The sequence below is a fragment of the Lepidochelys olivacea genome, assembly GCF_965140295.1.
Source record: "Lepidochelys olivacea isolate rLepOli2 genome assembly, chromosome: 10".
Lineage (NCBI taxonomy): Eukaryota > Metazoa > Chordata > Testudines > Cheloniidae > Lepidochelys > Lepidochelys olivacea.
In genome coordinates, this window is record NC_140420.1 from 44,106,250 (window position 1) to 44,125,064 (window position 18,815).

General features: G+C 40.7%; 1 protein-coding gene across 2 annotated transcripts in view; it reads left to right on the plus strand.

Annotated features, from left to right (window-relative positions):
* MYO9A (myosin IXA) overlaps nt 1-18,815 on the plus strand; it is a 398,158-nt gene that overhangs the window by 13,176 nt on the left and 366,167 nt on the right. For both annotated transcript variants that reach the window (XM_084641695.1, XM_084641696.1), the window contains exon 2: nt 13,554-14,467. In XM_084641695.1, coding sequence (XP_084497821.1) covers nt 13,625-14,467 — 843 coding nt within the window. In that variant the 5' untranslated portion in view covers nt 13,554-13,624. The remainder of the gene's footprint in view (nt 1-13,553; nt 14,468-18,815) is intronic.

Consider the following 18,815-nt stretch of genomic DNA (forward strand, 5'->3'; position numbering starts at 1 on the left):
AGCCCTTTAAATTCCCGCCAGAGCCCCGCTGCCACTACCCCAGGGCTTTGGCGGGGATTTAAACGGCCTTGGGGCAGTAGCGGCAGCTAGAGCTCCGGAGCCCTTTAAATCCCCACTGGAGCCCTGCTGCCGCTACCCCAGGGCTTTAAATTGCTGTCTGGGAAAGCCGGTCCCGGTACGGCGCACTGGCTCTTTCTGGTACACCGTACCGGGGCGTACCGACTTACTTTCACCTCTGCCTAGAACTAATATGTTTTCCCACATGACTATGCTTGCCCACTTAAGGGAAAAATAGTGTTTAACATGGTTTTAGTTAGCGTGTAACTTTATGCATTTTCCTTGTGTAGACATTCTCCAAATGAACTGTAACAGTTTATAGCAGATCTTGGAAGGAGAGAGAGGTAAAATATGTAGTATCTGAAGATTCATGAGGAAAGTACCAATGTTTTGTTTTCCTGAAGTCTAGATTTTTTTTTTTCCCTCCTGCATTAGCAAATGAGCAAGGAGATGAATCCCATGATCTGTGAGGACTGTTAGGAGCCACTAGCATTAGCAATCCTCAAACTGTCTTTACCTTTCTCAGAACCCTTGGAGAAACCAGGAGAAAGGGGAACAAAGTATAAAATGGTGCCCTGATCATCGGATAGACCATGTATCTGCTGCCCAGGCATGGAGGTTTCTGAATATGGTGCAGATTTTCTGGCAAATTTTTGGTCCTTTGAAAAGGCAGCAGAGATTCACTTCAAGGCTCCCTCAGATTGAGCCATGACTGTCCTGGTCAGGGACCACTGACTGGGACTGATGGTTTCACTCAGCAGTTTGCCTGTAAATTGAAGATTCTTGCCATGTGAGTTACTTTTTAGGCCCAAATCCTTTTCCACCCATTCTAAAAGAGCACTCAATTGTGTAGTGCTGTATGTGGACTCCTCTTTTTCCTCCTGGTCATTGGTATGAGACCACAACTGCTTTCTCACTGCTCTGGGCTTGAGGATGTTGATATGCTTTCTTTTCTTTTTCTGGACCATGTCTCTTGAGGATTTCTGGAGAAAAATATTGGTCTCTACATCCCCAAGGCTGCTGCTATTGAGGACTTTTCATAGTTATTCTTGCAAAGTCATGTCATTCAGTAGATTTGGTTGGAATTTCTATCCACTGAGGAGCCTGTCTAATAGCTGCACTGAGAAGAATGGATGCCTGAAGCTCATCTCTGAGGCTCAGTTAAGTCCGGAAAGCTCTTGTGATGATGGGAGTGCTCTCTGGTCCACTGCACAACTCATTCATACAGGTTGTGATTTTCAGTAGCTGAAGCACTTGTCTGGCTGAGGTCTGCATTTCCCTGAGCTGCTTCAGAAGGTTGATTGGCTTCTTCCACACTCTAAAAAGGGTAAGATTCACCCAATGATGGTGTGAAAGCAGGCTCATGGATTAATAATTTGGTTGTTTGGAATTAATTCACTTTTGTCCTGGTTGAAAAAGCAGAAGAGGTGCTGCTGCTTATCTTCAAACAGGAGACACATACACCATTTTATATCAAGAGTTCACATAGCAATATTGAAATTTTATATTTTTCATTGGTGGTTTTAGTGATTGGTGTTTCTCCTGTTACACACACAAGAAATATTAAAAAAAAATAGTACATATCTCTGATGCTAAAGAACTATAATTCCAGTGACCTCTTAGCTCTCTCTAATTTAGCCAAGACTGGTACTGTTCAACATTTTCATTACTGTTAGTTTAAACCAATTGAAAAGGAGATTTAGTGGAAATGGTAATAAATGCTACCAGCCAAGGAAATCTTATTTATATTACAGCTCCCACTGTTGCTAACACTGGTTCAACCAATAGGATTTTAAAAAAATTCCTATTGTAGACAAGGTTGCATTCTTGCTACAGTCCTCCAACAAAGAGATGAATATAAAATGTAAACAAATAAAAATGGAAATGTCTGAGACCATCACACACTGTAAAGGACAAAACCCCAAATATTTCACTTTTTTACGGTTCACATAACTCCTGCAGTTATCAGAAATAACATGTAGGCAACTGCTGCATTTATGAACAAAACTTTCAATATCAAATTTCAGTGTGTCTGAATGTTTAGATCTTAATTCATGTTTTCTTGTTATACATAAATAGCTATCTTTTAAATTACTTGAGTTGAGTAAGCCTTCAGAAAAAGGGGTACATCTTATTCTAATAATGCAGCTTTGTTAATTATTTAAGAAGTTAGTGTCTTGATAGTAGAATTGATATTAATAGGATGTATTACCTAAGAAGCTCTTAAATGCTGTATTAAATTAGCACAGCTTTTTAAAAGCTCTTTTTGAGTCTGTGGGTTTTTTGTCTTAGATATTATAATGTAGTTAATAGTTAATAGCTTCATACAAATTGGTCCGCTTAGTTGCATTTGTCAACATGTCAGTCCTCTTCTGGAAACTGTAGACAAGATTCTGGAACAAGGCTGTTGTTATAATGGCCCAGAACAGTTGCTTCTGGTTAAAAAGCTAACAGGCTAGAAAGTGGTGCTTTGTTGCTCCCTAACAAGAAGCAGCAGCCCAGATTCCATTGTAATTGTGGTTTTTGTAAAAAACCAAAACAAAAAAACCCACAATGCAATTTACAAAACACAACCAAAATCTCCTTTTCTGTTACTGTAGGAAATCAGGAGCATGATTATTTGAGTAGACTACTGCCCCATTTCTTTTTGAAAAAAAAGTACTGTCCTATTAAATGGTGCAGATCATCCATAGAAGTATTTATATGAAAAAACAATAAGTATTAACTTGGGTTAAGATATTTTTAAAGTTATTAGTTTTGAGTGGCTTAGATCTTGGGAGTGCAAATCTTGATGCATGTTGAAAGCACCTGACTTTGAATGATTGTCTATACTTCGGAAAGTCAGACCCCTTCAAGGTAGTTACTTTTAGAAGTCTTAGTTTTTTAGGTTAAGTTATTAAAAGTTTGTCTGTCACATTAATGTACATCTTATTCATGGATGTGTGGTTAGATTGAAAGTTTAGTTTTTGGCTATAAAACTGAGCAAAACTGTTCCTGGAATAGAGCATGTGTTAGACCAGGGGTGGGCAAACTACAGCCTGAGGGTCACATCTGGCCCTTCAGATGTTTTAATCTGGCCCTCGAGCTCCAGCCAGGTGTGGGGTCTGGGGCTTGCTGCACTCCGCACAACTCCTGGAATCAGTGGCATGTCCTCTGGCTCCTATGTGTTGGGGCAGCCAAATGGCTCTGTACGCTGCACCTGCACCAAATGCAGCCCCTGCAGCTCCCATTGGCTGGGAACCGCGGCCAATAGGAGCTGCAGGAGTGTTGCCCATAGGAGCTGGAAGGGGGACATGCTGCTGCTTCCGGGAGCGGCTTAAAGTAAGTGCCACCCGGAGCCTGCAGCTGACCCCCTCCGACGCCCTGATCCCCCTGCCACAGCCCTGATCCCCCTCCTGCTCTCCACACTCCTCGGTCCCAGCCCAGAGCTCCCTCCTGCACCCCCAACCCTTCATCCTGAGCCCCACCCCAGAGCTCGCACCCCCAGCTGGATCCCTCACTCTCCCCAACCCTGTCCCCCTGCCCCAGCCCCCTCCTGCACCCTGAACTCCTCATTTCTGGCCCCACCCCAGGGCCCGTACCCGCAGCCAGAGCTCTCACCCCCTCCCACACCTCAGCCCCCAATTCCATGAGCATTCATGGCCCACCATACCATTTCCATACTCAGATGTAGCCCTCAGGCCAAAAAGTTTGCCCACCCCTGTGTTAGACAAAACTTGGCATGAGACCTGTAATAAGACCATGATGCCTTTCTCTGCTTTCATCATTGGTGGGAAATAGCTGAGGGGACTGAAATAATGGCTAATTGGAGATTAATAATAAATTGAGAAAGGATTGGTCTGATTATTTTTGCATTCAAAAACACTCATTGCGGCATTTGTTTTCATCTTAAGGATTCCTCTCAAGAACAAACTCTGCAACATTTCTGAATTAGCATTTGCATAATTACTGAATGGTAAACATTTTAAAAGGCTTTGATATGGCTTTGTTTCTCTGTTTTACTGATTTTGTATTATGTAGTCACGGTTTTTATATTGTTTCAGAAATATATAACTTGGGTATAAAATTCACTCTTTTTGAAGGGAAAAGATTGACTTATTTTGTTAAGAATGTAGCCTTTTAAAATGTGAATGTACTAAATGGCTAGACTGTTTTCTAGTGAGTTGTTCTTGTACAAAACTTGATCTGAGGGCTTGTTTTGGTGCATTGGCTTGCACCAGATGGAGTGTAAATCCTAGTGTGCACCAGTGTGATATGCACTAATTGTGCAGACCCTGCTACCCCACATTAAAAGTTCCTGATTGCACATTAACATAGGACTGTTTGAAATGGCACTATGTCTGTGTGTACTTGGGAATGTAAGAACTTTTAGTGTGCATCAGCAGTGTCCACACAGACAATTAGCGCATGACACTCTGGTGTCCACTAGAATTTATACCCTGCTGGTGTGCGCTAACGCACCATGTAGACAAGCCCTAGATATTCCATGTTCTTGCCCAGACTCTAGCGAGAAGGGAATACCTCAGACTTATGAACACCTTGGAAATGGACGTTGTTCATAACTCTGAACAAAACATTATGGTGGTCGTTTCAAAAGTTTTCAGCTGAATGTTGACTTAATACAGCTTTGAAACTTTACTATGCAGAAGAAAAATGTTGCTTTCAACCATCTTAATTTAAATGAAACAAGCACAGAAACAGTTTCCTTACCTGGTGAAATCGTTTTTAAATTTTCCTTTATTTTTTAATAGTTTACACTGAACACAGTAATGTGCTATATTTGCTTTTGTGTGTGTGTGTGTCTGCTGCTGCCTGATTGCAAACTTCTGGTTCCAAATGAGTTGCGTGGTTGACCGGTCAGTTCATAACTCTGAGGTGCTACTGTAAATTAGCCTCTGACTTCTAGAAGCTGGTACTGGATGATAGGGGATGGATGGATCACTGAAAAATTGCCCTGTTCTGTTTATTCCCTCTGAAGCCTCTGGCTCTGGGTGATGTTGGAAGACAGGTTACTGGGTTCGATGGATAATTGGTTTGACCCAGTATAGCCATTCTTATGTTACCAATTAAGCCGAGTAATCTGGCATTAGTAGTAGGCTATTATCCTTATGTGGACCAGTCACTAGAACTGAAAGGGATACACATTTTTGGCAATGGTATTCACAGCTATTGACTGGACAACAGAGGAATATTGAAACTCTAGAATCCTGGGTTTGGTTCATCGTTCTGGAATTGAGTATGCTATAGTGGTATAGCTCCTTCTACCTAGATGTAGATAGAAATATTACCTTGGACTTTTCTTTGTCATTTGTGTGGCAGCAGAATGGTTGTGTCAACACAGAGTGCAAGTGTTGGATTACTGATTTTATTGGCATGTTACACAGTTCAAATAAACTGTATATTCTACATACTCATCTTATCACACTCATTGTTTTCTATAGGACATGTCAGAATGTAAACACATTGTGATGCAGTTTTAGATTATTCAGTTAACTGTTGAAAGGTATATACAGGTGCATCTGGCACACCTGTCCTGTTCTGTTCCTTTTAACACGTTTGGTCCCAGCCCATCTATTTTTTGTATTTCTTTGATTGTATTCCATCAGAAATTGTTGCTGAAGCCTACGCTCTGAACAGATGCAAGCGATTTGACATAAACTAGACTTAAAGTAATTGATTTCACTCTTTTTGAGGATGGGATTATTTATTAGCAGTTTCAAGATACATTACTGACTTTGAAATACCTTTCCACTTTAAAGTTGTATCTGCAAACAATACATTATGTGTAAGTACAGCAATAACATTTATGTATTCCTGGGCTTTTTAAACAGAAGAAACTTGAGATGTACAAAATATAGATTGATGTACGAATGTATGCCCTCACCTTGAATGCAATATTCAGTTCTGTTCACTGCATCTCACAAAGGACATAGAAATGGGAAAAAGTCCATAGAAGGACAACAGAAATTAAAGTAATAAAAAAACTTCCAATGAGAAGAGATAAAAACTTGGTCTAAAATATATGTTTATCCAGCTTACTGTGGACTTGAATAGGTGCGAACATGTTATAGAGAAAGTAAATTAGAATAATAGAAATGTAGGGTTGGAAGGGACCTCAGTAAGTCATGTAATCCAGTCTTCGGTGCTGAGGCAGGACTAAGTGTTATCTAGACAAGCGTTTCTCAACCTTTTTGGTAACAGGGTCTAGTTTGCTGCTTTCCTAAACTGTTCCAGGGAGATTTCAGGGACCGGTGCTGGTTCACGGGCCAATCGTTGAGAAACACTGATCTAGACCATCCCTGACAGATGTTTCTCTAACCTGTTCTTACAAACAAACATTGGGTGCTTTTTTTACTTGTAATTCTAGAGTAAAGGTGAGTCCAGAGAAATTAAAAAGAACAGTTTTAAAATGAATAAAAGGTAATACCCAAAGTGAACCATTTCAAATTAGATTAATTTTAGGAGAAGTGTTGCCAGTTGTAAATTTCTGAAAACAAAGGTTGTAATGAAAACCCTGACAGATGCTTAATTTCAATAGTATTAGTGCCGTTAGAATAATAGGTTAAGGAGAACAACATGGTGAACACTAGGAAAAAAAATGGGTACACAACAAAAACATGAGTACACCCAAAAAATATGGGTACACAACAAAAACAGCATGCAAATTATTAAACTAAGTGTCTTGTAAGCAAGGCTGTGCATAATCATACTCTAGTATATTGAAACCTGACACTTGCTAGTTCTCATGGGCTTCCTTGTGGATAGAGTAAGTAACCTTTCCTTGCCTAAAGAAGAGAGAAACAATGACACAGGAAAAGCTATGCTATTTACCAGCAAACGGCTCAATCTAGCAACAGCTTTGATAGTAAAAGGTTGGGTTTTTTCCTCCTTAGACTTGAGGCAACAGCAGAGATGGGTTCAGCAATGTTTGCATTTGTGTTATATTATATCACAAAATATTGGGGGGGAAATTTCCTAAACTAATGTAAAGTAGAGCAGCAAAATTTGTTTATGGTAACAAATTTCTTTCTTGGTTTTTATAAGTGTTTGTTTGAATTTTCATGGCAACCATGTAACATTTTCTATTAAGCTTTAAGGAATTATTTATCCTAACCTATTCCTGTTCTATCAGTCAGAGCAGCTGGTGTAACATATTGGTGGATAAGTGTTCTGGACTCCCATTAAATTTAATGTAGGTGAGAGGTTCAATAATGGGAGGATTTTATATTTTTTCTTCGAGGGAAGTTGCTTTACTAGTTTCTTTGCTTAATTGACCCTTCCTCCCTTTTGTCACGTCATATATTTTAAGCACTGTCTACGCTGGGTCTTAGGCTGGCATAGCTACATCTTTCAGGGGGTGTGGATTTTTCACACCCCTGAGAGACGTAGCTATTCCAATGTAAGTTTTCAGTGTAGACCAGCCCTAAGTTAATCGAGTAAAGAGAGCTTCTCTTCCAGCACTCTTCCTTCATCAGCCTCAATCTTTACATTAGTCTCTTCTACTTTTTTAGCCATCCAGTGTTTGTCAACCTAGCTACCACCTCTCGAGGAGGTGGATTTGCTACAGTACTGCAGCTGTGCTACAGTTTTAAGTGTAGATGTAGCCTAGCTCTGGTGACTTGAAGCTGCAGCTGTCAAAATTGAAGAGGAAAGGGGTCCCTCATGAACGAACATGGAATGGTGTCTTCAGTGGCCAGCTCTTTTTGTTATTTGTGCCATTTGAAGCCCTCTTCATCCCTGGAGAAAAGTCTGAAACTTCTCTTTCTGGCTGGGCAGTAGGCAGGCAGCGTGAAAAAAGGGTGATATCTGGGCCTCAGCCTTAAGCCTGGTGGAAGCTACAGTGCAGCAAGGGTAATCAGAAGTCTCCTAGAATCTTCACCATCCTATTTATCTCCTTTTGGGAGGGGGGGTGTCTTCCTGCAATTTCCCCACATCTGGGGAGGATTTTAATGTGGCTTCCTTTGGAGCCCATCAGTGCTGCTCTGTTGAATAGCTAAAGTGGTCTTTGCAGAGTGATGAGTGAGAGACTTCCCCTGAGGGTCAAGCATACTACCGCTGCAATGCTCCCACCCCATGGTGTGTGAGGGATATAACCTATAATGTCCAGTTAATGCTAATTAGTAACAGGGCTTGGCTTACCATCTTCAGAAAATTATGTAGCTCTGGGGTGTAACTTAAAATTTTAACCAAGCCATATTTAGCTTACAACAGGTAATGGTCAAAATAATGAGTGTCCTACATCACTCTTTTTTTAAGAATACTTGATTAAAAATTCTGCTCTTCCTACAACAGAAACATTTAGTACATACATTCAGTAATGTCAGCATTTTTATTGTTTGAAAAATTTCATTGCCTACCAGGGTTTAAAAATGGAAAAGCTTGTCAGCTATTAAAGCTTATGGTACAATATGTCTGTAAACTCCGATACTATTTACATACCAAAATAGATGCATCTAATAGATATGCATTCCTATCTGAAAAAAGAACTCTCATACATGGAGAAACTTTCACAGATTCTAAGGCCAGAAGGGACCATTGTGATCATCTAGTCTAACCTCCTGTATAAACGAGGCCATAGAACTTTTCTAAAATAATTCCAAGAGCATATCTTAAAAAAAAAATATCTAATCTTCAAGTCTAATCTTTAAGTGTGGGAGGGAGGCTCTGGGCTGGGCCTGGGGCAGTGGATTGGGGTGCAGGAGGGTGTGAGGGGTGTAAGCTCTGGGAGGGAGTTTGAGTGCAGGAGGGAGCTCCGGGCTGGGTCAGGGTGTTGGGGTGCAGGAGGGAGTATGGGGTGCTGGGTCTGGGCGGTGGGGGCAGGGGGTACAGGGTGTAGGAGGGGGCTGGGGGTTGGGGTGTGGGCTCCTGCCGGGCGGCACTTACCTTGGGCGGCTCCCAGTCGTCGTCGTCGCCGCAGGGCTACTCGCTGCCTGCCCTGGCCCCACGCCGCTCCTGGAAGGGGCCAACGCACCCCAGCGGCCCCTGGGGGCACACATGACTCTGCGCACTGCCCCTCTCTGCAGGCACCACCCCCACAGCTCCCATTGGCCACAGTTCCCCATTCCTGGGAAATGGGAGCTGCAGGGGCAGTGCTTGCAGGCAGGAGTAGCCTGTGGAGACCTCTGCCCCCCCCCCCTTTCCTGGGGCAGTGCTGGCTGCTTCTGGGAGCGACGTGGAGCTGGGGCAGGCAGGGATCCTGCCTTAGTGGCAGCCACGCTGCAGCTGGAGATCGTGATCGACGGGGATAGTCTCCAGGATTGACCAGTAGATCGATTGGTTGGTGACCACTGCTCTAGAGGATTACTGCTATGCCTTTAAACTTGGGAAAGTAATTACTATTTTCCTTTGCATGGATTACTCACATTTTATCATAGTATTCCTTCTAGTATACTTTGGAAAAATGGTGTTTTTAAAATCGAGAGACCAAACATTGAGAGGTATTTTGCACGGTATAGTTAAACTTCATTGATGTTATAATAATAATAATATATATTAATATTAATATTAATATATATATTAATATAATAATAACTTAATATTGCAAACAGTCCACTGACCTAAAATGATACATCCCTAAAACATTTCTGGCACTATTTCCAAATATTAAACTCACTCATCTGATAGAACATGAGTGCATATATCTGATGTTACTTCTGAGGTTTGTGCAGTTCTGTCACTTTAAAAGTGTTGCAAACCAGTTGGCTTTTCTCTGGTATTTTCCTAAATTAGAATTTCATTGGATGCTTCTAGCTTTAAAAGTAGCACAGTGAAACGGACTGTGCTAAGGTACAATTCCAAGGTTACTGGTATTATTGCAGTCCACAAGATCAGTTCTTTTCTCTGTAGTCTGCCAAACTTCTCAGGTTCTGATACTGTAGCTCAGTTATGCAGCTCTTTGTTGTGACATGCTACTGTGTCAAAATAACACAGGTTCCTAAATTCATTCATGGATTCCAAGGGACCACTGTGATCTAGTCTGACCTCTTGTATAACAGAAGTCATAAAACTTCCCCAAAATAATTTCTTTTGAGCTAGAGCATATTTTTTAAAAAAAATCCAATCTTGATTTAATAATGGCCAGTGATGGAATAACGCATATCTAAAAGTGGACAAAAGTTGTCTGGGGCCAGCAAGGGGAGGATGAGACCTCTTACAGACTTTTACAGATTATGTGGAATTTGTCAAGCTTCTAAGGTCTTGTCTTCATTAAGAAGAAAGGTGTGTTAACTTGAGGTAAAATCCTAGTGAAGACAAGTCAGTTTGTTTTCACATGAGTTAACAAGTCAAGTTAAACCCTAGGCTTCCCCACCCTTAACATGACCTGCTAGCTGGTGTGGAAACAATAGCTGCCTTGTCTTCACTAGGATTTTAGCTTGATTTACTTATCTTGAGTTAGGTAATGTAAAAACACACTCTCCCCCCAACCCCCCAGTAGCAGATATTACAGTCAGTGGAGAGTTTAAAAACAAACTATTTACAAAGTTACCACTGGCTAGTGTGTGTGTGTGTGTATATATATATATATTTTTTTTAAATTAGCGCTAGCCAAGGAATCCAGCAGTGTGTACTTTCTAGTTCAGAGTGTGTCCTGAAGCAATGTGTACAGCTCTCATAGCATATTGTTTGATTCCTTGCCAAGTATGTTTCATGGGAACAAACTGATTTATTCTGTTCTTCAAGCACATATCTAGGAGTGTACACTTGTTGAAATATTTGACTAGAGATGAATAAGTAGATACAGCATAAAATACTTTGCATTTCATAAAATACTTTGCATTTCATAAAATACTTTCCATCAGAGGATCTCAAAAACCTTTCACAAACTTTAGTACATTAAACACCCAAACACCAATGCGAGCTAGGTGATTTCCCTGTTTTACACAGTGATAAACTGAGGCATAGGTTGTAACTTGCCCAAGCTCATAGGTCAAGTCATTGGCAAAGTTGGAAATAGACACTGTGGTTGATATTCTCACCTCTGCTTTGGCCTCTTCATACTGGGTAAAAGGGCTGGAGTGGTGTAGAGAGGCTCTTTTTAGCTTCAAATCCAATAGGTTAGGATTCCCCTGGTGCAGGAATGGAGGAAGACAGTCATAGAAATGTCTTCTTAAGAACCTTTACGAATCCTGATGTAGAGGGTATGCCAGGAGCAGGTATATGAGTGGGAGTGGCATGTCATGGCAGGGCTGCAGCACATAGGACTGTGGAAGTTCTGAGCAGTGCTGCAACCCAGAGGCAGTGAGGTGTACAGGCTGATGTAGTTCGGACAAGCCCCTAAGGTCATCTGTTATACTAGGACCTGCAGAGCAGCCCAGAATTGGGAGGGCACAAAGGTTGCTTAAAGCTACCATCCTCCCACCAGCGCCTGGGTTGTGATTTTTGTATTGCACCTCTTTAGAAGTGCAGAACAAAATCTCAGCCTGTGTCATCTGGCTGACTATGGCCCATATCACATAACATTGTGACTATCTTGGGTGGTGCTGAAAGGAAATGTAGGAATGAGTAGATGACTTGATTACGCTTCCGGTAGTATGCCACAAACTCAGGAATTATTTTTATCTTTGGCAATATTTTGTTTTCCTTGAAATCAGCTAGTGTGTACAATACATAAATTCCCATAGAATTAGAATCTGCACAGCACATAGTACTTAGAGTTAAGCTCTGTTAATACTGTAAATAAATTGGAGAATGAAAGGATTTTAGAATGCATTTTATAGATAATTAAAATCTCTAACATACACCCACTCAACCGCTGTCAGCTTGCAATCTCACCCATTTTCTGTCTGGAAAAAGTCACAATAAGAAATTGTCAGTATCTATGCTGTCGGTGCGAATAATTTGGTTGTATATCCAGTGCGCAGTAAAAGGGTTGAGCTAGCTTTATGAACTTTGGTAACTCTCTGCACTGTTTGAAGCAATTTATGAGGGAAAATGGACACCATGATGAGAGTGCTCAGGGCTAGAACTTTAAAAAAACAAACATTTTACATGATAGTGAAACTGTTCGTGGTCTGGATTTTTACTCAGTTTACATGAGTCCCTTCTGCCCCCCCCCCTTTTTTTGTTTTGTTTTTGTTTTAAAGGGTGTGGCAGTGAGGTAGGCTGAGAACTGGATTCTAGCTGTAATTGGCCCCAGCTGAGAATTCCATGTGGGAATTGCTTTGAAGATGTAGCACAGCTGTCTGAAGCTGCCTCCTGCACCAGCCACTGGCTACCTCACCTGGGAATAGGTGTATCAAGGGCAGGGAGGGGGTATGGTGAATTCTTCTCCACTGACAGTCTTACCTGTTTGTAAAGCACCTAGCATACTGTTGGCTACTATATACAAATTAATATAATTGGATTTTTAACCAAAATCAGCATTTCTGGGCATCTTATGGCAAGTCACTGTATTGCTAAACTGACACCATTTGCCGTAGTAGCGGTGTATTTGCATAATGTCAGAAATAGTAAGCTAGCTTTCATTTTGCTTTGGTACTGCATTAATAGTCTCAACTGTAAAAATTTCAGTATTTGTTTTTGAGTGAAATTAGACCTCATGAAAAATGCGGAATTAAATTCTTTTAAATAATCTTATGAACAACCCATCAGTGTCCAGAATACCTAAACATTATGAAATACTCTTATTTTGCTTTGAATGCTGCCTTGTGAATTGTGGGTTGGGGAAAACCTCTGTACTGATGAGGAAAATGGTTTCTTTTCTGGTTAGAATATTCCTTTATTGCGGATATTTGAAGGCATTGTTTAATTTTTAAAATAATAATAATGCTGTGTTATAGTGACAGTTGCCCAAAATCTCAAGGCTTAACAGATATTAAGTGTCATAACGAGGCAGATATTTTTATGAGGCAGATATTTTTAAATGCATTTTACGTATGGGTAAACTGATGCACAGATAGTTGTGAGCTGGAAAAAACATTAAATGACATTGCCTCTGTTTGCTTTAAATATCTAAAAATGAAAATGCAGGAAGTACAAACTCTCAAAAGCAAATTAATCTGTAAAATTAAACTCTTTTATAGAATGAGTTGTTTTGGGCATGAGTGCATCACAGTTGCTCAGGTTAATTCAGTAGCTATACCACTCAAAATACACAACTTTCTTCACTGACTACATAATAGAATGCATTAATTTAAAACTAGAGATCTAATTTCAAATCCCTGATACCTTAGAATCGTGGTAGTTACTGCAAAAGTCTGAAATGATCGATCCCTGAATTTATCAGATTAGAATGGAGTCTGAAATTGTTACCGTTAACACAGTAAAGGTCTTCTAGCTGTAGTTTTCTTGAAAGCATCATATTTAAAACTGCTTTCTTTCCAAATGTCAAACTTCGAAATAATCAGTTACCTTTTGCAAACTTTTAATATGATTGAGGGTGGCATTTAGCTGTTAGATTGCTTTACCTTTTCATATAGTATGCGTAAATATTTTTAAAATACCTGTTACTAAAAGGAACCCTGAGTCTAAAATGTTTCTGTCTTTGATTTTTGTAGTGTTGATGTCATGACGGCATACTGGACCATTCTAAAGATGCACTGCAGGTACTGATGGGAAGGGGTTCAATATGAATATAAATGATGTTGGAGGAAGACGACGCTTTGAGGACAGCGAGTTTACACTACACGTATACCCTGGGAGCATTGCTGAAGGGACCATCTATTGCCCCATTACTGCCAGAAAAACATCAACAGCTGCTGAGGTAATAGACTCTCTCATTAATAAACTCCAGCTAGACAAAACAAAATGTTATGTCCTAGCAGAGGTGAAGGAGTTTGGTGGGGAGGAATGGATTCTCAACCCTACAGACTGCCCTGTCCAGCGCATGATGTTGTGGCCCCGCATGGCCCTCGAGAACCGATTGAGTGGGGAAGACTATCGCTTTCTTCTGAGGGAGAAGAATCTAGATGGGTCTATTCATTATGGAAGTCTCCAGTCCTGGTTACAGGTGACAGAAGAGCGTCGCAGGATGATGGAACGTGGATTCCTTCCTCAGCCACAGCAGAAGGACTACGATGATTTGTGCAGTTTACCAGATTTAAATGAGAAAACACTCCTGGAAAATCTCAGAAACCGCTTTAAGCAGGAAAAAATTTATACCTATGTAGGCAGCATTCTGATAGTCATTAATCCATTCAAATTTCTCCCCATTTACAATCCTAAGTATGTCAAAATGTATGATAATCATCAGCTGGGAAAGCTGGAGCCCCATATTTATGCTGTGGCTGATGTGGCCTACCATGCTATGCTTCAGCGCAGGAAGAACCAGTGCATTGTGATTTCAGGAGAAAGTGGGTCAGGGAAAACACAGAGCACAAACTTTCTGATTCATCACCTCACTGCTCTCAGCCAGAAGGGATTTGTTAGTGGAGTGGAACAGATTATTCTTGGAGCTGGACCAGTGCTTGAGGTAAGATTAAAATGATAGTAGCGATGCTACTATTTTCTGATGTGTAATAAAACAAATAGTCCTGATTTTATATTGCCAGTCTGGGGGTATCTGCTAAATGATAATAGTAAGCAAGACTATAATATTAACAATAATATGATTTAGGTGTGTGTCGTCTTAAAGACAATACAATTTTAACTTCCTTGAAAAAATTCAGTGAACAGTTATTTTATGAATTTATTAATAACATGCTTTTTCACTTTGGCATGCTTTAGCAGTGCTATAAAATAGTGAATTTTATTTTATAAAACACCTTAGAGATCCCAAAATAATTCCTTTGAATTAACAAACTTAACTACTAGAAAATTTAAAAATGGAGTTTACTGCACCTAGTGCATTGGTATTGTTGCTTTCAAAATACTGTCCGTGTTAGTTAACTTTATTGGGGTTTTTTGATTTAAAAAAAAAAGCTAATTTGTACTAAGATTTTGACAAGCTTTAGGTTGGAAACCTTGCTCCTCCTTTCCCATCTGTCAGAAAAAATAACGTATACTAGAAAATCTGCACGTGTAGTCGGTTGCCAGATGAGAATTTGTGTAAAGAAAAAAGTTAGGTGAGCTGGTCAAGTAGTTCTTCAGGTGATTGCACATGTCCCCGTTCCACTTCAGGTGTGTGCATGACCATAGATGGAAATTCATCCCTAAGGTCTGGACTACAGAGTTAGGTTGACATAAGGTAGTTTACGTTGACCTAACTATGGAAGTGTCTACGCTTAAATTTCACTCCCATTGAAGTAACTGCCTGTGACATTACCCAAGATACAATCTGGACAGCTGAACAACTGTGACCGCTCAATTCTCCAGCTTGGGGTGCCTCTTACACTGCTTTGCAGTGAGAGCTACCATGCCTGGTCTGCTCTCACACAGCCTCCAGCATGTAAATCACTCCCAGCTATATTGTATGAGTGCTATAGCCACCCACCCATGAATTACATTACATGCAGCACCAGCAGTTTCCAGTCCCAGACTTTCCCCTAGAAATGTTCGTCTTGTACTGCCCAGCACCCTCCTGGACAGCACAAGCTCATATAAACTCTGTCATTTCATGAACAGAAAATATGTACAAAACTTGTTACCCCAAATGAAGTTTCCCAAACACTTCAATCCAAACACACATTGGTTTAGATAAAATAATAAAACAAGTTTAACAACTATGGAAAAATAGATTTTAATTAGTTACAAGTAACAAGCCATAAAGGTCAGAATTGGTTACAAAGAAATAAAAGGTAAAACGCAACTAATATCTAACTTAATGAGCTAAATGCATTCTAGGAAAGGTTTCTTTCACCACATACTTATAGCAATCTGGATACCTTTCAGCCAGGACCCGTCCCCAAGTTAGGCCTAGAATCTCCAACCGTTTCTTTGACAAAATGTAAATTTCTCGCTCACACTTTTTCCTGCCAAAGAATGGCCACTTAACCAGGTGATAGTCCATTTGATTTTGTTAATACCTGACTGAGGCATCAGTTTGCCTTTTGTCTCTGAGGAACTGGTTTTTGTGTGCTTTCCTAGACTTGGAGCATGCCTCAGTAAAGTCAGACAGTAGAATCTTAACTTTACATACAAAGTTGCCACACACATCTTACCAGGACAGTAATGATCAGCAAATTATGAGTTTTCAAATGATACCTCACAAGGCAAATTTTGTACAAAATACATTATAATTTTGTAAAAAGGGTGAACATGAGGATACAGACTGTCACACTTCCTCACTACAATGACTTTATAACTCCATCTCTACAAGTGGTGTAGAGTCTAGGTCAATGCAGTCTCAGTGTAGATACTGCGTTTCTTACATGAACTTTTACTGGCTTTCAGGAGCGATCCAGCTATGCTCCACACTAACAGTACAATTGATACAAGTGCTCCTGGTGAGGATGCAAACTGCTGACACAAGGAACACAAAGCGTAGATACGCACAAGTGATATAATTACTGTGGCGGCTGTATGCCAATGTAAATTAGGTTGACTTAATTTTGTAGCATACGCATGGCTTAAGCGTTATCCATTGGAGCGTGAGTGCCCTCTCCAGTCTTGTGCTTCTGCACAGTGCTGTCAAGGGAGGAGCCAACCTGGAACCCCGTAGTTCCTTCTTACTCCTGTGATCTGTAGTCAGAGTCTCGGTAGGTCTGGATAGGTTATATCCCCAGGTCATGGATCCCATTTCTCCCTAGGACTTGAATCTTGTGCTGGCAGTGTTCATGAGTTGATTTTCTGAGCCAATAGCTACCTCCCTTACTGCACCTGTTTATAGAAGTAGCATTTTTGGTAGCTATTACATCCATGAAAAGGGTGGAGGAGTAACAGGCATTTGTAGCTGACCATCCTGACATGATTTTTTTCTAAGGACAATCCTTAATATCCACATCCTATATTCCTGTCTAAAGTAGTACTGGAATTCCACCTCAAGAGAGCCATATACTTACTGATATTCTTTCTTAAGCCCCATTCTCATAATGATAAAGAGAGACTCTCCATAAATTGGATGTTTGATGGGCTTTGGCCTTTTACTTGGATAGAAGTAGGCAGTTTAGATCATCATCCCAGCTGTGCATTTCATTTGTCAACGGGCCTTCCATTCTCGATGTAGGGCATTTGTCCTGGATTTTATCCTGCACATGTCTATGCCATGACATTGCCAAGAAACCACCTCTGACTGGGTTATAGCACACGCTACAAGATGTCAAGTAGCTTCTGCATCTTTTTTGGCCCACATGTCTACAACAGACATTTGTAGAGCTGCAGCTTAGTCATTGGTGCATACCTTTTCAACTCATCATGCTATGTTTCAGCATTCCAGAGATGATGCAAAGTCACTGTTCAGGTAGACTTAGAAATCCAACTCCTGTTTGAACTGCTTGAGGATCACTTGAAGTGGAATGGATGTGTGCAGCCACTTGAAGAAAAAAAGGTTACTGATCTGTTCTGTAACTTTTCTTTGAGATGTTTTGCACATGTCCATTCCATGACCCACCCCTCCTTCCCTTCTATATCAGAGGTTGTCCTGTAAGAAGAAACCGAGGAGGGTCCAAGGTGGCTCCACCATTTATACCATTGTGTAGCAGCACGAATGTGCTGCTGTGACAGGTATCGCTCTAGGAAAAATCTCCAATTCTGGTGCGCAGTGCATGCACACACCTGAAGTGGAATGGACATGTGCAACACATCTTTAAGAATTATTGCTATAGGGCATATTAGTAACCGTTTTTCCCCCACAGAAATTGAACTGAGAACATGGAATACAATTGTTCACTTTTTGAAAAGTGTCCTGATGCTTTTTTGTCATATCGAATTTTAAAAACAGCCTTCCTTACAAACTTGAATTTTGTTTGTGTGATAGGAGGATAGGAATTTTGTTTCTGTAAAAACCTTCTGGACCCAAGGGGCCTGCATCCGAGTTTTCATAATAAAGGGAAGAGATAACATCTCCCTGGGAGTTGGGAAGCTAGGACTCAGAAGTGTTCCTTCAGGAGCTCAAGAGAAGGCAGGATACTACACCCAAGTTTTCAAATATGTTTGTTTGCTAGGAAGAGTGCTACTTCTGGGTGGAGAAAACTGGCTTCAAGTCCTTGAAAGAGTACTTCAAAATGTATTACTTCTGTTTGCTTTTGTGAACTGTTTTGAATGTGTATCCAGATTGCTGTTTTTTCTGTCACAGCGTCTTGTACTGCCTCCAATCACAGTGCAAGATTGGCAATAATGAAGTGACTAGTGGATTTCATGGAGTCCTTGTCTCTTCTCCTTTTTCAGATTATAAAAAGCTCTGTTTGGAGTAAGGTTTTTCCTTAAGAGGAAAAAATGGGGGTGACTATGTTGTTTGTTTAGTTCTAGTTTTTTCAAGTTAGGGAGATTTTGTAGTGTTTCCCAAAGGCTATTCTAGATTCACCCCCCCCCCCCACTTTGGAAACTTGTTCTGTAGCTGGTCCCTTCATCTCTTCATCTGAGAATGCTTGGTTCCTGGTTGTCATGGGCTTCAGATCAGGTTTTGTGATCTGTCTCTTCCCTGAATAGAGCAACAGTTTTGGCATTTGGCTGTATTTCAAGGAATCCCTGTTGAGGTTACAGGGACAAACCATCCCAATGAGTCGAAAGAATAGTAAATATGGCAGGCGACCAGCTTGGCTTAATGATGAAATCCTAGCGGATCTTGAACATAAAAAAGAAGCTTACAAGAAGTGGAAGGTTGGACATATGACCAGGGAAGAGTATAAAAATATTGCTCGGGCATGTAGGAATGATATCAGGAGGGCCAAATCGCACCTGGAGCTGCAGCTAGCCAGAGATGTTAAGAGTAACAAGAAGGGTTT